The following is an 18,612-nucleotide window of genomic DNA, read 5'->3' as shown; positions in this document are numbered from 1 at the left end:
CCATCACAACATCATGTTGCGCTTCATTGACTTTGTGTTATACTATTATACTTTGCCAAGCCCAAAGAGATTTGGAGTCTGTTTTAAAATAGAGTTTGTAGGATGGCAGATACCCAGACAACAGTTCTGCCCAGGTACAAAGTGCAGAAAAATAGGCTGGGAAAATAAACACTGTAGACAAAACCCCAAGACATCCTGTTTAATTGTGTTTTTAGGAAGAGAAGGGAAAACTAATTTTCCAAACTGAAACTACACTCTAAGAACTTTTTAACATATAGAACAGCAAGAATATTTGGAAACCTTGACAGTGTGTATGTTACATGATACTTTGCTAAACTTACACTATGTAAATCATGTACGCATGGGTTGATGTCATCTTCCATGCATATCTGATTTCTCATCTTAAAGATCTCCACAGTGTTTTACAAACAAACAGATATAGAAATTATACAGAAGGGTCACATTATACACCACCAAACGCCTCAAACATGGCAGCTGCAAATCTACCCTACACAACAATTTGTGGCCGAATATTATACCAAACGGAAAACACTGGAGGAATTCAAGAAAATAAACTGTAATGGCTTGAGTTGATCTTTGGCCAGGACAGCAGCATTAGCACTCTTATTTACTGCAAAATAAATAAATAACTAAATAAATAAATAACAATTAAAGAAAAAAAAACAGATTCTTTAATTGTGCACATGTGATCAGGACCTGAATTTTATATGTCCTCCAGAAACAGCACCTATAGCTTTAATGAGCACCCTGAATACAATGCTGAAGCAATGGCTCATTATGAGGAATAAGCACCAGCAACATGTCCTGAAACACCCACCGCAAGTGCATTTTGGTGGTCTCCCCATCCATATATGAATCCAGCCCGACTGTGTTTAGTTTACCAGAGCTGAAGGAATCATATCACAAGGTATTGTGGCTGTAGGCCAAGCAGGAATTTTTGACTTAGGTAGGCCCTGCAGGATAAGTCATTTAGGGTATGTGAGTCATTTTGAAAATGTATAACGCATATTAGGTTACAAGTTCTCCACAGATTTGGTTCTAGACTTTTTTTTAAAAAATCTTCTAAGCAACTGCTACTCTTGGGGAAGTCATCTGCCATCTGATCAGTATAAGAAACCAGATATAACTGGGGAAGTACCGGAAATTTCTGCCTTTTATAGAATAACATATATATTTCAATTTTATATCAAACCCACATGCTACAGTAATCGGTGCTCTAGAAAGGCATAAATACCAGAAGCTGCCATTGACTTCAGTGCAGCTGCTTAGGTGCTTAACACGTTTAAAAATCAGGCCAAATATTTAGGTGTGTAAATATGGATTTAGGAGCCTAACCTGAAGTACCTACTCTTGAAAATATTTAATGTACCCCTGATCACCATAGTATCTGAGCACCTTACAGTATTTAATGTATTTATTCTCACAACTCCCCAGTGAAGTAGGGAAGTTCTGTTTTCTCCAAACGTTGAAGAGAGGCACAGAGAGAACAAGTGACTTGCCCAAGGTCACAGAGGAAGTCTGCAATAGAGGAGGGAACTGAATCCAGGTCTTTTTATGCTCCAGTTAGCACCCTAACTATTGATCATCCTTCCCCTCCTTGTCTTGCCTAAGAAAACATAATACCAAAACCAGGTGATAATGTGTTTAGTATTCAATAGGTCATTGTTTGGTGGACCATTTCTTGTACAGGGGAATGGATTCTATCTCCTAACAGGTGTTTATCTCCAACTACTGTACTATTGTCCTTTCTGGTAAATCATAGGGAAAGTATTTGTGGTATGTGCTAATCAGGAGACTCCCTCTGTCAGGTCAAATATTTCAAATTACTTTGTAAAAGTAACCTGTTACAGCTGAATGCTGCATATCCCTCCAAGAATACCATCCCTGTACCCCACCAACTACAGTATAAAATCAAATTTCCCCGAACAGTTACATATGACAAATAATACTCTGATCATATTACCCCACTCTTTTCTGATGACAAAATCACAAGCTTGCAGGGTGAACAAAGCAACTGTCTGTCAGATCAGTACAGACTTTGACTGTCAGTGGGCTACCTTTTTAAGTCCACGGGACCACCAGCTCCTGCAGCTAGACTAGAAGAACTCTATTAGCACTGTACTCCTGGCGCCAGTAGATTCCTAGTCAGTTTCACTCTGCAGGTGGCTCTGATGGGAAAGCACTTGTTCTTAGAAGCCCAGCACTAACAGAATTCTTTTGCAGTTGCCAGCTGGTTCAAAGGCAAACTTAAAAGAAGCAACAGAGAGCTAAAAAAGAGAAATAAACAGAGGACAGTCATCAGAAAGTGAGTGAGGGGGAAACAAAGCAGAGGGTAGATGTAGAAATGAAAGGAAAAACAAATAAAGAGGAGGAAAAAGACAAACTTGGAGAACAGTAAGTAGATACAAATAAGGAGAAAAACTATAAATGGTCAGGTGAGAGGTATACAGAAGAAGGATACAGGAGTAGACAATGGTACTTGGACAAGAACTTTTTTCTTCTTCTTTACTTATCTTAGTACCCAACAAAATATTTATTCTGAAAATTATATGGGCTACCAAAGAATATTGGAGATCAACTAAATTTTCACTTTTGGCAGCCATTAGGCTCTCAAGTGCTGGTAACTTTACACAGAAAATTCTTCTGTGTAAGGGAGGGGAGAAAAATAAGAATGGAGGAAGCGGAATAGGCTGGTGCAAAGATAAAATAAAATAAAAACCCGGGGAAGGGAAATTTGGAAGGATGAAGGGCAACCAGAACTTGAATATTTTCTATTAATTCCCAAATTCTGGACTCTAAAAAATTATGAAAAAGAGGAGAGGAGAAAAATATGGAGAGGAGGAAGTAGGGGACCCCGCCCCCCAACAATCAATTGAAATCCTGATAAATAAACAAGTAGGGTGGCCATGAATCTTTCACCTCTCTGGAATTCAAGTTCTTCCTTGACTGTGAACAAAGGGAAAATAATGACATGAGCAATCCACACAAACTAGAGCCAAGATTTTAACTCCAGGATTCTGAATAGCTTAGTAAGAATGAACCAAAGCTACCATGCCCCAACAGAAGCGTGATGATTCATTATGATTCATGCTGGCAGCATAAAACAACAAATAAAACAAAAAAGGATGAGGAAATAAAAGAGGAATGGTCTTTTAAAAGCCTCAAAATTATGGGGCAAATTTTTTGTTGACTTCAAGTATGCTGTCTTTTGATTGAAGTAGTTCCCCATTCATTATAGTTATCCTCACGACTTCTCTGACGTTTCCTTTTGGTTTGGCTGGTCTCTCCTGGCCAAATACATACAGAGATGTGGTGACATGCTGCTTAGAGCTGGAACTAAGAATTTCAGATGACAATTTAAATTGGATACCAGCTTGGTTTCCTGTGCTGTTTGCTGTTAATTTATAAACCCTTCAATACTGCTGCATAATCAATAAAAATATAACAAATGCAAAGTTGGATGCCTCATGCAGAACTCACCTGGTTATGAATTTGGTGCTATTAGCAGTGATCTTTCCATGATGCGCAGTTTAAGTCTATCCTACTGGACACACAGATATTTTCAGGCTTTTGTTTTGTTTTTTGTATCTTTGACAACCAAGGGTGAAATCCTGGCCCCAGTGAAGACACTGGAAATGTTGCCACTGATTTCAAAGATGACAGTATTTCACTCAAAGTCTTGACAACACCTATCTACCAAGCCACAGTTTTATTATTTTTTTCTCCATCCAAAATTTATTCTGTACTTTGAAATTGTAGAACTATCCCATTCCCCAGCTCTGATCTCAAGCATCCATTTTGCTTTGGGATTTGTTTCCTTGCAGTTTCACTCTGTTTGAGCTTGCTAAAGGAGACTTCAGTTATAACAGCCCACAGTTACATTTTGTTCTGTTTTAACTGAGCATAAAAGAGAACCCAGGATGTTTCTTACAGACATATAGCTTTTTTTCTCTTCTCTGAACTTCCAGTATTTATATTTCCCTGCACCACTTTCTCCTATATACAAGCACTGCTTACAAAATGCATTCCATTTAAAAAGACTTTTTATACTGTCCATGAATGTTACACTTCCAACAATTAATGGAACCTGAATATTACAGATGGATCCAAGCCTCAACATTTGGATCTGAAACTTCCTCAAAGTTTATAGGTGTTCAGAATGAGGGTTTTTGGTTCAGCAAGCAGAAATACAAGATCAATTTTTGATTTCAGCTCTGCTTGCATAACCAAACTGCTCCAAACTTTGGAATGGTATTAGAGTAGAGCAAGTCAGATGTGGGGAGAAAGAAAATCACATAATGAATGATGAAAAATAATCAGGTGTCAATGTAAACAGCTCAGTGGAAGACTTTGCTCAGGATGCAACAGCAGTAAAAAAAGCAAACCACATATTAGAGTGCATAAACAATGGGACGGAAAATGCTAAAAATGTAATCGTGTCTATATATAAACTGATAGTATGTTAGAATACTGTGTCCAGTCCTGGTCCTCTGGGTAAAATTTTCACAAGTGCCTAAAACACCTAGGTGCTTTTGAAATGTTTACCTTCTATCTCTAAAGGGATTTCAATAGAGATAGTTCAGAGATGGACAGTTACTAGGAGCATGGAAAGACGTCCATATGGAGAGAGAATGTAAAGAGTAGGCCTATTTACTTTAGAGAGATGGGGAACAATAAGGGGCATGACAGGGTTATACAAAACAATGAATTGAGGAGAGAAGGAGAATCATGTGCACCTCTTCACCCCTCCTAATAATCCAATAACAATAGGATAATCACTGAAACTGAAAGGTAGTAAATTTGATGAAAGGAGATGCTATTTTTTTACATAATGCAGCATTCTCCTATCAAACTAATTCCCACAAGATATCATTGAGGCCAAGAGCACAGTAGGATTCACAAAAGGATTAGACACTTCTATGGGTAATGGGAACATCCACAGTTACATAAGGAAAAGGAACACAAATAAACCCTTGTGCTTTAGGGCATAAGCCTACCTCTAACTTAGAAGAGATAGGAAGAAACTTCCCCTTCATTGTCTACTAAGAGGTTTCTTGCACTTTCCTCTTGAGCTTCTGACTGTGGTCACTTTCTGAGCAAAAACACTAGATTACGTGGATCACCATTCTAACCCACTATGTAAATTCCTCTATTCCTATGAATAACGGTGACGTTTGTTAAATAACATATTTGATGAAATCTCAACCAACTCCACATCTGAGCTTTGGGTTCTGTTCTATTTCTACTGTTATTAATCATTTTAAGTGTTAGCAGTTTGGATTTCCCCAGATATTTTTCCCTACTATATTAAGACGTGGACAAGGAACTAGGTTCCAAGTTCTATTAACAACAATGGTAGGTTTGGAAGAAGCACTTGAATTCAGGATTCTAATCACAAATAGAAGTGTAGGTGGCAGAGGTCTCATGTAAAACTCATTGTTCGAACTCCAGCTGATGCTCCATAGGCGGAGGTAAGATTCAGAATATTTGGATGATTGTCTATATTATACTTGGCCGCTGAGCCTCTTGAGATTTGCAAATCACTATTTTTTGATCCTTCCATCTCTGTTACTCTAATAAACAGTAACAGAAGTGTTGCATAGCTAATTGCCCATGTCATGCTGAAAATTCATCCCACAATTTATATTCAAGGTATTAAAAAGTCTTGAATTCCTCAGCAAGTGAGTGATTCCATGGTGACGAAATTGTGAAAAGCTGAGGTTCCGGGAATTTTGTAGTCAACCAAGTATCCTGTGTGTGTGTGTGAAATTGTAGGCAATTATATTTGATCATGGCTGCAAAAGTTGTTGCTGAACATATTCGAATTTGCTGTAGAAATTGGCCTGAAGTATTACAAAATTCCAAGGGCCCTGATTAAAGCAAATTGTGTCTACAATCTGTAGCACTGCAGAAAGAGTCTTGAGTCCAGTGAGAGTTGTGCATGATTAGGAAACGTCAAACACCAGAACAACAAGCAACAACAAATTAAAGAAATAAAATGTCTCAGAAAATATTACTTTTGAATTCCAAAACAATCCAAAAGGAAGTAGCTAACAGGAGGGCAGAAAGGAAAAGAAAAACATTAGAACTAATAAAGCAGAACCCAATGTGACTAGCAGGCAAGCTAGCACATTCAAAATCCAGACAGGTAGAAAACATCCAGGATCAAACCTTAATGATTTTGCAATGTTGATAACCTGCCAAGCTCAACTGCAATCTACCTGGAACAGGGTTCCCATCCTTTCCTAGCACAGCACACACATGATAAGCTTTTGTCCAAACTCCCTCCTTTTCCTTAGAGACAAATCTTGAGTAGTGAAGCGCTGAGGCAGTACTGTATTTACAGACAGCTCAACCTAGACTGCAACATGAACTTTGTCCCACGTTAGTTATTCCTTGGCTTTCTCCCTGCAGGAATTCACTCTGGCTCTTTCTTACCTACTTCTCTCTCTGAGTTGGAGGTCTCTTCCTTACCTTTTTAATCTCCCTGAGCTGGAGATAATGAGACCTACTCTGGTTTAACTGCCAGGATAAGTCAGCAAAATAGTTCTTCACTTCCACAAAGGTGCCAAAAGCTTGACATTCGCAGTACTCTTTCCATAGACTGTATTTGCCTGTATACTCTATGCACACACATTTATTGAAGAGGAGTTTCTTGTGGCAGAGTGTAATTTATATGTTGTAGCCTTGCCAATAAATCCAGAATCAGCCAAATTCTGGAATCTCAGTCACAGAGAACAGAGTACCTCTCACAGGATCATTCCAAGCAGAGTGGATAGAGTGTAGCAAAAGAACAGGGGATATGGGAGCTTCTGGGTCCTCTTTCACATGAAGATGAGAAGGAGCGCAACATAGACTCTCCCTACAACTGACAGAGCCTATGAAAGATATATGGGAAGGAAAGAGTGATGATGATGACTAAATCTTCCTTTGTGGTATCATGTTGCTAGTATAGGTGTGACTATGGTATTGATAAGATGATGTAATCATAGAAGCACCAGTCATAAATCCATATTAAGGTTGAGTTTTGCCCTTGAAGAAAGGATTCAACCTCTCTGTTATGGATGAAGAATATAGTGTCTTCTCCCCAAATATACACGACTTACTCTTTGAGTAGAGAATTAATTTTCTAAGATTTTACAGGTAAATCTGTTTCTGAGTTAAAATGACCGGTTTCAGAGTAACAGCCGTGTTAGTCTGTATTCGCAAAAAGAAAAGGAGTACTTGTGGCACCGTAGAGACTAACCAATTTATTTGAGCATAAGCTTTCGTGAGCTACAGCTAGAGTTGCATCCGATGAAGTGAGCTGTAGCTCATGAAAGCTTATGCTCAAATAAATTGGTTAGTCTCTAAGGTGCCACAAGTACTCCTTTTCTTTTTGAGTTAAAATGAAAATTTAAATGGATCCTGTAAGAAATTTAGCACTTCTTGGGGCTTTTACTGTCCCTAATAATCTCAGTAATTGAAGTTATGGTACCCAGATGATTTTACCTCTCTTCTGTGATGGTGCCATGAAGTAAATAATAAACTAATCTAATCAGTTTAGCCTAATCTGGATCAACAAATACTGAACTATTGTACTTGTATAGTTATTACAGAGTGTCTCCAATGAAGTGAGCTGTAGCTCACAAAAGCTTATGCTCAAATAAATTTGTTAGTATCTAAGGTGCCACAAGTCCTCCTTTTCTTTTTGCGGATACAGACTAACACGGCTGCTACTCTGAAATCTACAGGGTAGAGTTAAGTTTGTTTGGATGCCCTAACTGTGCATTTCCATATGTTTACATAAGTTTAACCTTGACTTTGAATGATCTGTTGTAGAAATGCTTATAGCTGGAATAATTAAAACATTCCTATGATTTTTTTAACCCTTAAATTGCTTATATGTACTCTCAACTTTAACTCCAGTTTACTGTAGGGTTTGGTTTCAGGTTTTTTTGGTCTGACATATTAGCATGAGAGTATCTGTATTAAGTTTATATGGCCTCTTCCCTGTATTACTAGAGTACCTTTAGCCCACCATGCTATGAGATCATTTCTCTAGGTATATTATTTCAGTATTTACCCATCCTGGAACAAAATGGCATTTTATTTACTAACAAAATACAACTGGATAGTACACCAAATCTGACTTTGATAAAATAAGACAGTGGTAATATGACTACTCTGCGAATAACATGTGGCACTATCTACAGTAAATTTAATGAAGGATAACAAATAACATTTTTAAGTATGTACATATCTCTTGCCTTTTCTCCCAAAGGCTTAAAAGTGCTTTACAAACTGTGTACACACAGCACCTCTGAAGTGCATCCCCCTTTGGGGTGACTGGAGGCAACCACAAAAGTAACCAGCCCATTTCACCATGGGGAGCAAGGGGTGGGGGAGATATTAGTTTAGGAGAACAAGACAAACCTCTGCTCATAGGAGAAGTCCTGTGGGATAGTTAGAACACATTGCTTGCAGGCAGACTGGTTTGTAAGCAGAAAGCTGCTGAAGAGAATGTTTTGGTTCAGATTACATTTTCTGTTTGGAGCCCATCTCTGTATTTAAGGTCCCATCTGATAGGCCAGCGTGTCAAACTGCACAATACAGTACTTACCATATCTATCTGGGGAAGATACTGCCAGAGTCTGAACTTGTGACTCCAAGAAATATCTCACATAATCCAAACCTGATGCCTTGATTACTAAGCTACAATCTCCACCTAGTGCACACATGCCTATAGGTGCTGAGTATCTTCAACTCCTGTTGACTCCAATGGGAATTGCATACATTATTTAATATTCTTTCTGTGGTAGTAGCTAGAGGACAAAGCCAGGTTTTAGGCACTGTACAAATTTATAGTAAATTGCAGTTCCTACCCCAAAGAGCTCACCGCTGAGAGGACAAACAAGAAATAAAGGATGGATGAGACAAACAAGCAGAAGAGGACAGAGTACCAAAACAATAGGGGTTTAGCACAGAGGAGTTTTGTGCTCAACTCTTAACCAGTCAGTAGCAATAATCTCAGCTCACCACCTGCCTATTTATAATCAGATGGCAGTTTTCTGTATGTGCTAATGGCAGAGTTGAGTTTTAAGGCAGGATTTGAAGGAGGGGAAGATGATGGATGCATCAAACTTAGGACATGCAGCACATAGCAGGAGTGCTCAGCACCTCATAGGATCAGCCTCAACATAAAAGCCTCACACACACTGTCATAAATATAAAGGGAAGGGTAAACCCCTTTGAAATCCCTCCTGGCCAGGGGAAAGCTCCTCTCACCTGTAAAGGGTTAAGAAGCTAAAGGTAACCTCGCTGGCACCTGACCAAAATGACCAATGAGGAGACAAGATACTTTCAAAAGCTGGGAGGAGGAAGAGAAACAAAGGGTCTGTGTCTGTCTGTAGTCGTCTTGGCCGGGGATAGACCAGGAATGGAGTCTTAGAACTTTTAGTAAGTAATCTAGCTAGGTATGTGTTAGATTATGATTTCAGGTTAATCCCACCGCTGCCACCATGTCAAGGTTCCTCCCCCACTCTGAACTCTAGGGTACAGATGTGGGGACCTGCATGAAAAAACCTCCTAAGCTTATCTTTACCAGCTTAGGTCAAAACTTCCCCAAGGTACAAAATATTCCCCCCGTTGTCCTTGGACTGGCCGCTACCACCACCAAACTAATACTGGTTACTGGGGAAGAGCTGTTTGGACGCGTCTTTCCCCCCAAAATACTTCCCAAAACCCTGCACCCCACTTCCTGGACAAGGTTTGGTAAAAAGCCTCACCAATTTGCCTAGGTGACTACAGACCCAGACCCTTGGATCTTAAGAACAATGAACAATCCTCCCAACACTTGCACCCCCACTTTCCTGGGAAATGTTGGATAAAAAGCCTCACCAATTTGCATAGGTGAGCACAGACCCAAACCCTTGGATCTGAGAACAATGAAAAAGCATTCAGTTTTTTACAAGAAGACTTTTAATAAAAAATAGAAGTAAATAGAAATAAAGAAATCCCCCCTGTAAAATCAGGATGGTAGATATCTTACAGGGTAATTAGATTCAAAAACATAGAGAACCCCTCTAGGCAAAACCTTAAGTTACAACAAAGATACACAGACAGAAATAGTTATTCTATTCAGCACAATTCTTTTCTCAGCCATTTAAAGAAATCATAATCTAACACATACCTAGCTAGATTACTTACTAAAAGTTCTAAGACTCCATTCCTGGTCTATCCCCGGCCAAGGCGACTACAGACAGACACAGACCCTTTGTTTCTCTCCCTCCTCCCAGCTTTTGAAAGTATCTTGTCTCCTCATTGGTCATTTTGGTCAGGTGCCAGCGAGGTTACCTTTAGCTTCTTAACCCTTTACAGGTGAGAGGAGCTTTCCCCTGGCCAGGAGGGATTTCAAAGGGGTTTACCCTTCCCTTTATATTTATGACACACACCCACCAACTTATGCTGTACGTGTTTAGTCACATTATTATCCTTACTGAGTTATTGCAAAAATTTAAAACTATTGATTTGTTTTATTTTAAAAATTTTAAACAAACTGAAGCAAAGAGAAATGAGGAACACTAGAAGACAAGGATGCAACAAATCTGCATGAGTGGGTAAAAATAATATAACAAAACTCAGCACTTAGAAAACAAGAGAATTATTTTCATGTAACAGATCAAAAATTAGAGAATTAGTCAAGCTGTTGTTTTCTATCTAATGCAAACACCATTACAAAAGGCAACAGGTGTTTCATATCATCTGCAAATGATACATTATCATCCAGAACTATGATTTTATGATATTCATAGTATTGCTCTTCCATTTTGTTCTTGTCCTTCCAAAGTACACAGAAGAATGTTTCCACAACGTGAATGTTTTATCACTGCAGCTATTGGCATGTTTACATTTCAACAGCAACAGCTCTATTATCACAGCTACCATATAGGTTGAGGGTACCAAGAGCGTCTAAGGACTGTTTGTTCTTATTGTTATCATCATACAGAGTTTCTCAATGATGAATTTTCACAATCTCCCACTGTAATGTTTACTGGTTAATGCACAGAGGGTGTATGTGTTCCCTGCCCTCTGCTGGATGGAATGGCACACCTCCTCAAGTGTATGTGATCACATCTGCTCAAGTTACCTACCTGCAGTGTATATAAGCACCAATACACCATGCGATAGGTTACAAGTGCATATGGAAACTTGCATTTCTTTGCGCATCCAGGTCTGAGAGACAGAACAATCTTAGCACCAGTCTACACCTAAAACTTACGTTGACTTAGCTATATTGCTCAGTGGGGTATGAAAAATTCACACCCCATGAGACGTAGCTAAGCCAGCCCCAGCTCTCATCTAGACACTGCTAGGCTGACAGAAGAATTCTTCCATTGACCTAGCTACCACTTCTGGAGTGAGCAGATCTACTACAGTGAGAGAAAAACCTCTTCCATCGCTATAGCAAGTGTCTACGCTACAGCAGCAACGCTGCAGGTGTGCCGCTGTAGTGCAACTATACCCTTAGTCACCATGCACCCCTGGGGGGTTTATTCACCCCCAAAGGGAAGGCTGTAGGCCTCCTCTCTGTATTGTTTCATGGACAAAGAAGCAAGTTTGTTTCAGAGGGAAGGTGCAGTGTTACCACACCTCTGGGACCCGGGAGAGATCAGTGAGCCCCAAAGGCACCACTTTTCCCTGAGCTACCCATGGGTCAACATGGTTCCACATCATCACTAAGGCAGGCCAACAGCTCCAGTTCACAATCTGATGTAAGCCCTAGTACTAATACAGCTAATAGACCCTTTCCTTTTGCCCAAGTGATAGGAACTTCGGTGCCAGGAACACAGGTTCCAGAGTTCTATTTCCACTAATAACTATGAAGTCTTGGCAGGCATGGAGTCATTACATTTCACGAGGGAGAGGCACCAATTCTACTTGTGTTATAGTCCAGTGCTTAAAGTAGCTTGAGATGGTGTCATTGTGTTCTCTATGCTAAATGATGCACCCTCACCAGTGTAAAGCAAGGTAAAGTTTGCATGCTTCATGTACTGAAAATTAATCTCTTTTACAAATAAAATAAATTGAGGTGAGTAGTGCTGTTCCACCGGTAGCACATCTCTACAATAAATCATGTGCGTCTTGTATTTTGTTACTGACACATCTAATATATGGTCCCATTTTTATTTTTTGTACTTTTAAAAACAAAAAAAGACATTCTGTAAACTCTAATTTAATCATAATACTTTAAGGCATTTAAACACATCACTAAAAAACCGTGCTGCTCAAATTACATTGCACAACAGCCACATAAGACAGTCAGTTATTTCCTGGTAAAACATGGGCCCTCTGCTACAATCCTTACTGATGTGAGTAACTCTGTTGAAGACAATAGTGTCTACTTATTTGCATACTCCTGTGAGTAAGAGTTGCTAGGTCACACCCCATATTTGTGTAGCCCTGTCTACATATCCTTATTTTCCCCACTTTTTGCATAAAATTTACCTAGCAATTTGCTTTAGTACATTGCCTTAATACATGCTCTTTTCAACTCTTATAAATATGATTCTTCTGGACATGAAATAAAAAGATTGTTTTCTTCACTTTGACAGTTATCGCAATGTACATCAAAAGCAGAATATACACCAAAACAATCAATATTTTCACAAGACAGTTAACAACATTTTGGCCTCACATCTTAGACACTGATTATTTATTTCCAATTCTTTTTATGATGAAAAATTCTACTTAGTCAGTTGACTTGTGAATTCTATTGGAATCGTGTAAACACTAAGATTTTTTTCATTGCTCAATCAAGACTATGGAAAATTTTACAGTTGTAGTGGTGTTGACTAACAAATAAAAACTTTCAGATGCTTTTCTTCCTTACGCTAATGGAAACAGACACCAAACACTGCTTCCCCACTGTTATGTGTTTTACATGCACAGCATCTGTCATTTCTTTATTTAGAAAAATAAGATTCATTACTTACTTTGCTTTCAACTAATTTATGCTACATCAGTATAGTTTATGTAACCTATAAGAATGTTACACTGTTCTCTATTTCTATGCCCAGATCAATCAAAAATGTGTTTTACTGCACAAAGCAGCAACCATACAAAGTGTACATAAATATGCAACTTAAAGCAGAGAACCAAAATACCTTCTGCAGAGTACTATTCAGATTTCTTTTGGCCTCTCTAGTTTGATACTATGTTGCATTAGTCTTTCTTTTGCTTGCAAGAAACCAGATATTGGATCAAAGATTTATTTCTTTGTTTAAATCTTATTAGGATTTGATTGTCAGGGAATATTTATTTAATAATGCAGACCAATTTTTAGAAGTTTTGATTTTAACTTTTAAAGGCAATTGCTGTTACATCTTTTCTAGGGTTAAAACAATGTGCAGAATTGTGTGTCATCACTCTTACCATTTGTATGCTTTTTAAAATCTATTTTGAAATTAAAAAAAGGCAAGCTATTCAATATTCCTTTGCAAGACACAGAAAAACATTGCACGTTACATTTGCCATGAAATATAAAACAGTTTCCAACTCATTTGGAAAAGCTCAACTTGTACAAACTTACCAGAGCAACATTCTTTCTCCAAAGAAGAGTTGTTTATGGTAAAGTAAATTTGAGACACAAAAGGCTTCATTTCCTGGGTCCATTTTGCATAAGGTTTAGCTTTTAAATCCATCTGAATGTGTTCTGTACAGTTCAGGAACATGGGTTTCCTTTCTCCAGAAGGCATACTTGGGATCTCTAGTCTGTTTCAGTTGAAATGTTTTATGGCCTTGTTCTGACTAGGCCAGCGGCCACTTGTTGCAATGGTAACAGGAAAAGCCAGGATCTGCCTTCTCAGTCCTGACAGGCATGAATAATTCATGTATTCTCACCTCCCATCATTAGCATTCCATGCAAGCAACACAAATGAAGCGATTCATTGCTTCTTTTGTCTTCAGGAAAAGCTCACTGGGCTAATGAGGGTTATCTGTGAAGATAAAACCTGGATCTGCTGATTTATTTAGTCTGATTAGTTAGTATGTGTGTCTCGAAATGCAGGCTTTATTGACAACACTACATTGTCAATGCTTTTCCAACCTCATTCAGGCAGGCTATCTGGCTGCAGCACATGAATGTTGCATTTTCTTGACGTTAATATTTAAACTGGTGTTCTTTGTTCCTGAGTGCCTTCTTGAGCAAAATTAAGAACAGATCTAGAGGCATAATGCTTGCACATGTTTCTCTAATGATCTCTTGGTTTGTTAGAGAACACTTGTTTTCAAAATCTTCCCGTTATCAATAGAAATGAGTGAAAAAAATTGCAAAGAAAAAATATCAGCTTTCAACAAGTGATATTTTGGAGGTCATTTATTCCATTTTGACAATTTCATTTTCATCTAAAATTTCAATGATAAAATAATACTAACATTGATGTTTGTCAATCATTCCAGTAAACAAGAGAAGTTACCTATCACTGCTCTCTGGGTCCTGTTCAAGAGATTGATTAGGGAAATTGCAATGTAATCCATCTACTTCACCTATATAATATTTGTGGGTCAGCAGCAGCTTCTGCATTATTGTGTTTGAAAGCTGCAGAGATGCTGAGTAGCATCAGCATTAAGATATGACCCCTATACCCATTGCTGTGAGGACGTCATCTTTTACGGCCACTAGTGCTGTTGACAGTTCAATAGCTAATTCTTTACATTGCAACTATTGTATTATTGTCAATACATTATTCACTCAGACTGGTACCTTCTCTACAAAATCAAAGCAAAACACACACATAGCCTTCCTGATACTTTAAACAACAAGGATGACACAGGATTAACCTATGGTATATTCACAAATGTTTTCCTTCCTATCAGACGTATTGGAGCATGAGCTTTTGTGGGTGGATACCCACTTCGTCGGATGCATGTAGCCTACATGCATCCGACGAAGTGGGTATCCACCCACGAAAGCTCATGCTCCAATTCGTCTGTTAGTCTATAAGGTGCCACAGGACTCTTTGCCGCTTTTACAGATCCAGACTAACACGGCTACCCCTCTGAAGCTTCCTTCCTATCAGAAATCATATTAGCAATCTAAAGGAGTTTGTAGGTAAAATCTCATGGGAAGCAAGTCTAAGGGGGAAAACAGTTCAAGAGAGTTAGCAGTTTTTCAAAGAGACATTATTAAGGGCACAAGAGCAAACTATCCCACTGTGTAGGAAAGATGGACAGTATGGCAAGAGACCACCCTGTCTTAGCAAGGAGATCTTCAATGGTCTGAAACTCAAAAAGGAGCTCTACAAAAAGTGGAAACTAGGTCAAATTTCACAGGATGAATATACACAATTAACATAAGTACGTAGGAATAAAATTTGAAAGGCCAAGGCAAAAAATGAGATTCAACTAGAGACATAAAGGGTAACAAGAAAATATTCTATAATTACACTGGAAACAAGAGGAAGACCAAGGACAGAGTGGGCCCATTATTTAATGAGGGGGAACAATAACAGAAAATGTGGAAATGGCAGAAGTGGCAAATGACTTTTTGTTCTAGTTTTCACCAAAAAGGTGAATAGCAATTGGACTTTCTAACATAGTGAATGCTAGTGAAAATGAGGTCTGATCAGCGGCTAAAATAGGGAAAGAACAAATTAAAAATTACTTAGACAAGTTAGATGTCTTCAAGGCACCAGTGCCTGATGGAATACATCCTAGAATACTCCAGGAGCTGACTGAGGAGGTATCTGAGCCATTAGCGATTATCTTCGAAAAGTTATGGAAGATGGGAGAGATTCCATAGGACTGGAAATGGGCAAATATAGTACCCGTCTATAAAAAGGAAAATAAGGACAATGTAGGGAATTACAGACCAATCAGTTTAACTTCAGAACCCGGAAAGATAATGGAGTAAATAATTAAGCAATCAATTTGCAAACTCTTAGAAAATAATAAGGTGATAAGTAACAGTCAGCATGGATTTGTCATGAACAAATCACATCAAACCAACTTAATAGCTTTCTTCAACAGGATAACAAGCCTTATGGATAGGTATGAAGGTTTGGTAGATTTGATATATCTTGACTTGAGTGAGGCTTTTGATACTATCTCAGATGACCTGGTCATAAACAAACTAGAGAAATACAACCTACATGGAGCTACTATAAGGTGGGTGTATAAATGAGTGGAAAACCATTCCCAGAGAGTAGTTATCAGTGGTTCACAGTCATGCTGGAAGGGCATTACAAGTGGGGTCCCACAGGGATCAGTTCTGGGTCTGATACGGTTCAATATCTTCATCAGCGATTTAGAAAATGGCAGAAAGAGTACTGTTATAAAGTGTGCGGACAATACCAAGCTGGGAGGGGTTGGAGGTGCTATGGAGGATAGAATTAAAATTCAAAATGATCTGGACAAACTGGAGAAATGGTCTGAAGTAAATAGGATGAAATTCAATATGGACAAATGCAAAGTACTCCACTTAGGAAGGAACAATCAGTTGCACACATACAAAATGGGAAATGACTGCCTAGGAAGGAGTACTGCGGAAAGGGATCTGGGGGTCAATAGTGGATCACAAGCTAAATATGAGTGAACAGTGTAACACTATTGCAAAAAAAGCAAACATCATTCTGGGATATATTGTGTTGTAAGCAAGACATGAGATGTAATTCTTCTGCTCTACTCCGTGTTGATTAGGCCGCAACTGGAATATTGTTTCCAGTTCTGGGTGCCACGTTTCAGGAAAGATGTGGACAAACCGGAGAAAGTCCAGAGAAGAACAACAAAAATGATTAAAGGTCTAGAAACCATGACCTATTAGGGAAGATTGAAAAAACTGGATTTGTTTAGTCTGGAGAAGAGAAGACTGAGGGGCGACATGATAACAGTTTTCAAGTACATAAAAGATTGTTACACGGAGGAGAGAGAAAAATGATTCTCCTTATCCTCTGAAGACAGGACAAGAAGCAATGGACTTAAATTTCAGCAAGACAGTTTAGGTTGGACATTAGGAAAAACTTCTTAACTGTCAGGGTGGTTAAGCACTGGAATAAATTGCCTAGGAGGTTGTGGAATCTCCATGACTGGAGATTTTTAAAAGCAGGTTAGACAAACATCTGTCAGGCATGATCTAGATCCCCTACCACGAGTGCAGGGGACTGGACTGGATGACCTCTCGGGGTCCCTGCCAGTCCTACAGTTCTATGATTCTATACTGAAAAGATCACAAAAATGCTACCCCCTCCAAGGATTTCGCTAAGATCTAAGAGATAGTATTCAGTACAAAACAAAGATATGTACTGTTATACTGTATAGTTCATAAATTGTATTTGTACAAATGTATCAATCACCAAAATTCACATACTTCAGTTTTACCATATTAAAATTGTAACCCATATAGATATTTATTTCTAGAGTATATCTAGAACATATTAAGTGTGACGGGGCAAGGCCAGATGGCTACAGAAAAGTAGTGGGAGATAGAATATTAGCTCCAGGCTAAACAAATCCCTGGGACCAGGATAAGTGAAATGGCAGCTGCTCCAGGTCAATTAAGACACCTAGGGCCAATTACGAACTTTCCAGAAGGCAGGGAGAATGCTAGGTTGATTGGGACACCTGAAGCCAATCAGGGGCTCGCTGAAACTAGTTAAAAGCCTCTCAGTTAGTGAGGTGGGTGTGCATGTCAGGAGCTGTGGGAGGAAGTTGCGCTGTTGGAGAGACTGAGTAGTACACACCATATCAGGCACAAGGAAGGAGGCCCTGAGGTCAGGGTGAAGAGGAGCTTGAGGAAGTGAGGGCTGCTGTGGGGGAAGTAGCCCAGGGAATTGTACATGTCATGTTTCTAAAAGGTCAGCTACCACAGCTGATACTATTAGGGTCCCTGGGCTGGAGCCCGGAGTAGGGGGTGGGCCCAGGTTCCCCCCCACTTTGCCCCCTGATTAATCACTGAGACTGGGAGACAATAGAGACTGTGCAAGGAAGGATAACTTCTCCTCACCTCCCTTGCTGGCTTATGATGAAAATGGCTCAGTAGACTGTGACCCTTGTCTCTAGAGAGAGAAGGGTTACGTGGACGGTCACAGCGAGCCTCTGAGGCTAGTGAAATCTGCCAGGAAACGTGGGACCCACGGAGGCGAGGATGGAGCTTTGTCACATAAGTTATAGCATAGAATTTGAAATGGTTTGTACATGTTCCAGATTTTTCATAGTTGAATATATATTTTATATAATAGTACCTAGAGAAAATATATTTTGTGTTTATGGAGAGAAAGGGTGATCATTTAACTACAGAACAGGTTTGGGAGTGAGGAGATCTGGGACCAAATGTCTACTGGTATCTCCAAAGTAGCTATCACTATAGTATCTAGTTGCTGCAGTTCAATTGCAGAAAATCAGTGAGTCAGTCAGTCAATCAATCAATTCTCCATCCTACCCTCTGGTTTACCCATCATTGCTATCTGTCTTTCAACGTGTGGCCTGTTTTTTATCCCTTACTTCGCTGGTTCTGTGACAAAGCCATAGACTTCATTGTTGAAAAAGCCCTACCAACAGTTCCCTCAGGTCTCTGACTAAGTGAGCTTCAGAATAACAAACTAGCTGATTATAGAT

The 18,612-nt window shown here is 39.1% G+C and overlaps 1 protein-coding gene across 3 annotated transcripts in view; it reads right to left on the bottom strand.

Moving 5' to 3' along the window:
* Window positions 1-18,612, bottom strand: part of C7H10orf90 (chromosome 7 C10orf90 homolog) — a 173,917-nt gene that overhangs the window by 85,030 nt on the left and 70,275 nt on the right. The window contains exon 1 of one of the 3 annotated variants that reach the window (XM_073354064.2): window positions 13,592-13,833. The exons of 1 other annotated variant lie outside the window; for it this stretch is intronic. In XM_073354064.2, the coding sequence (XP_073210165.1) occupies window positions 13,592-13,757 (166 nt within the window). In that variant the 5' untranslated portion in view covers window positions 13,758-13,833. Of the gene's footprint in view, window positions 1-3,501; window positions 3,563-13,591; window positions 13,834-18,612 lie in introns of those variants that run through there. One more of the 3 variants, XM_073354066.2, reaches the window with a different exon arrangement.

Source organism: Lepidochelys kempii, chromosome 7 (genome assembly GCF_965140285.1).
Source record: "Lepidochelys kempii isolate rLepKem1 chromosome 7, rLepKem1.hap1, whole genome shotgun sequence".
In the NCBI taxonomy this organism is placed as follows: Eukaryota; Metazoa; Chordata; order Testudines; family Cheloniidae; genus Lepidochelys; species Lepidochelys kempii.
Note: the sequence above shows the minus strand (reverse complement) of the source record. Positions and strands in the feature narration are given on the sequence as shown.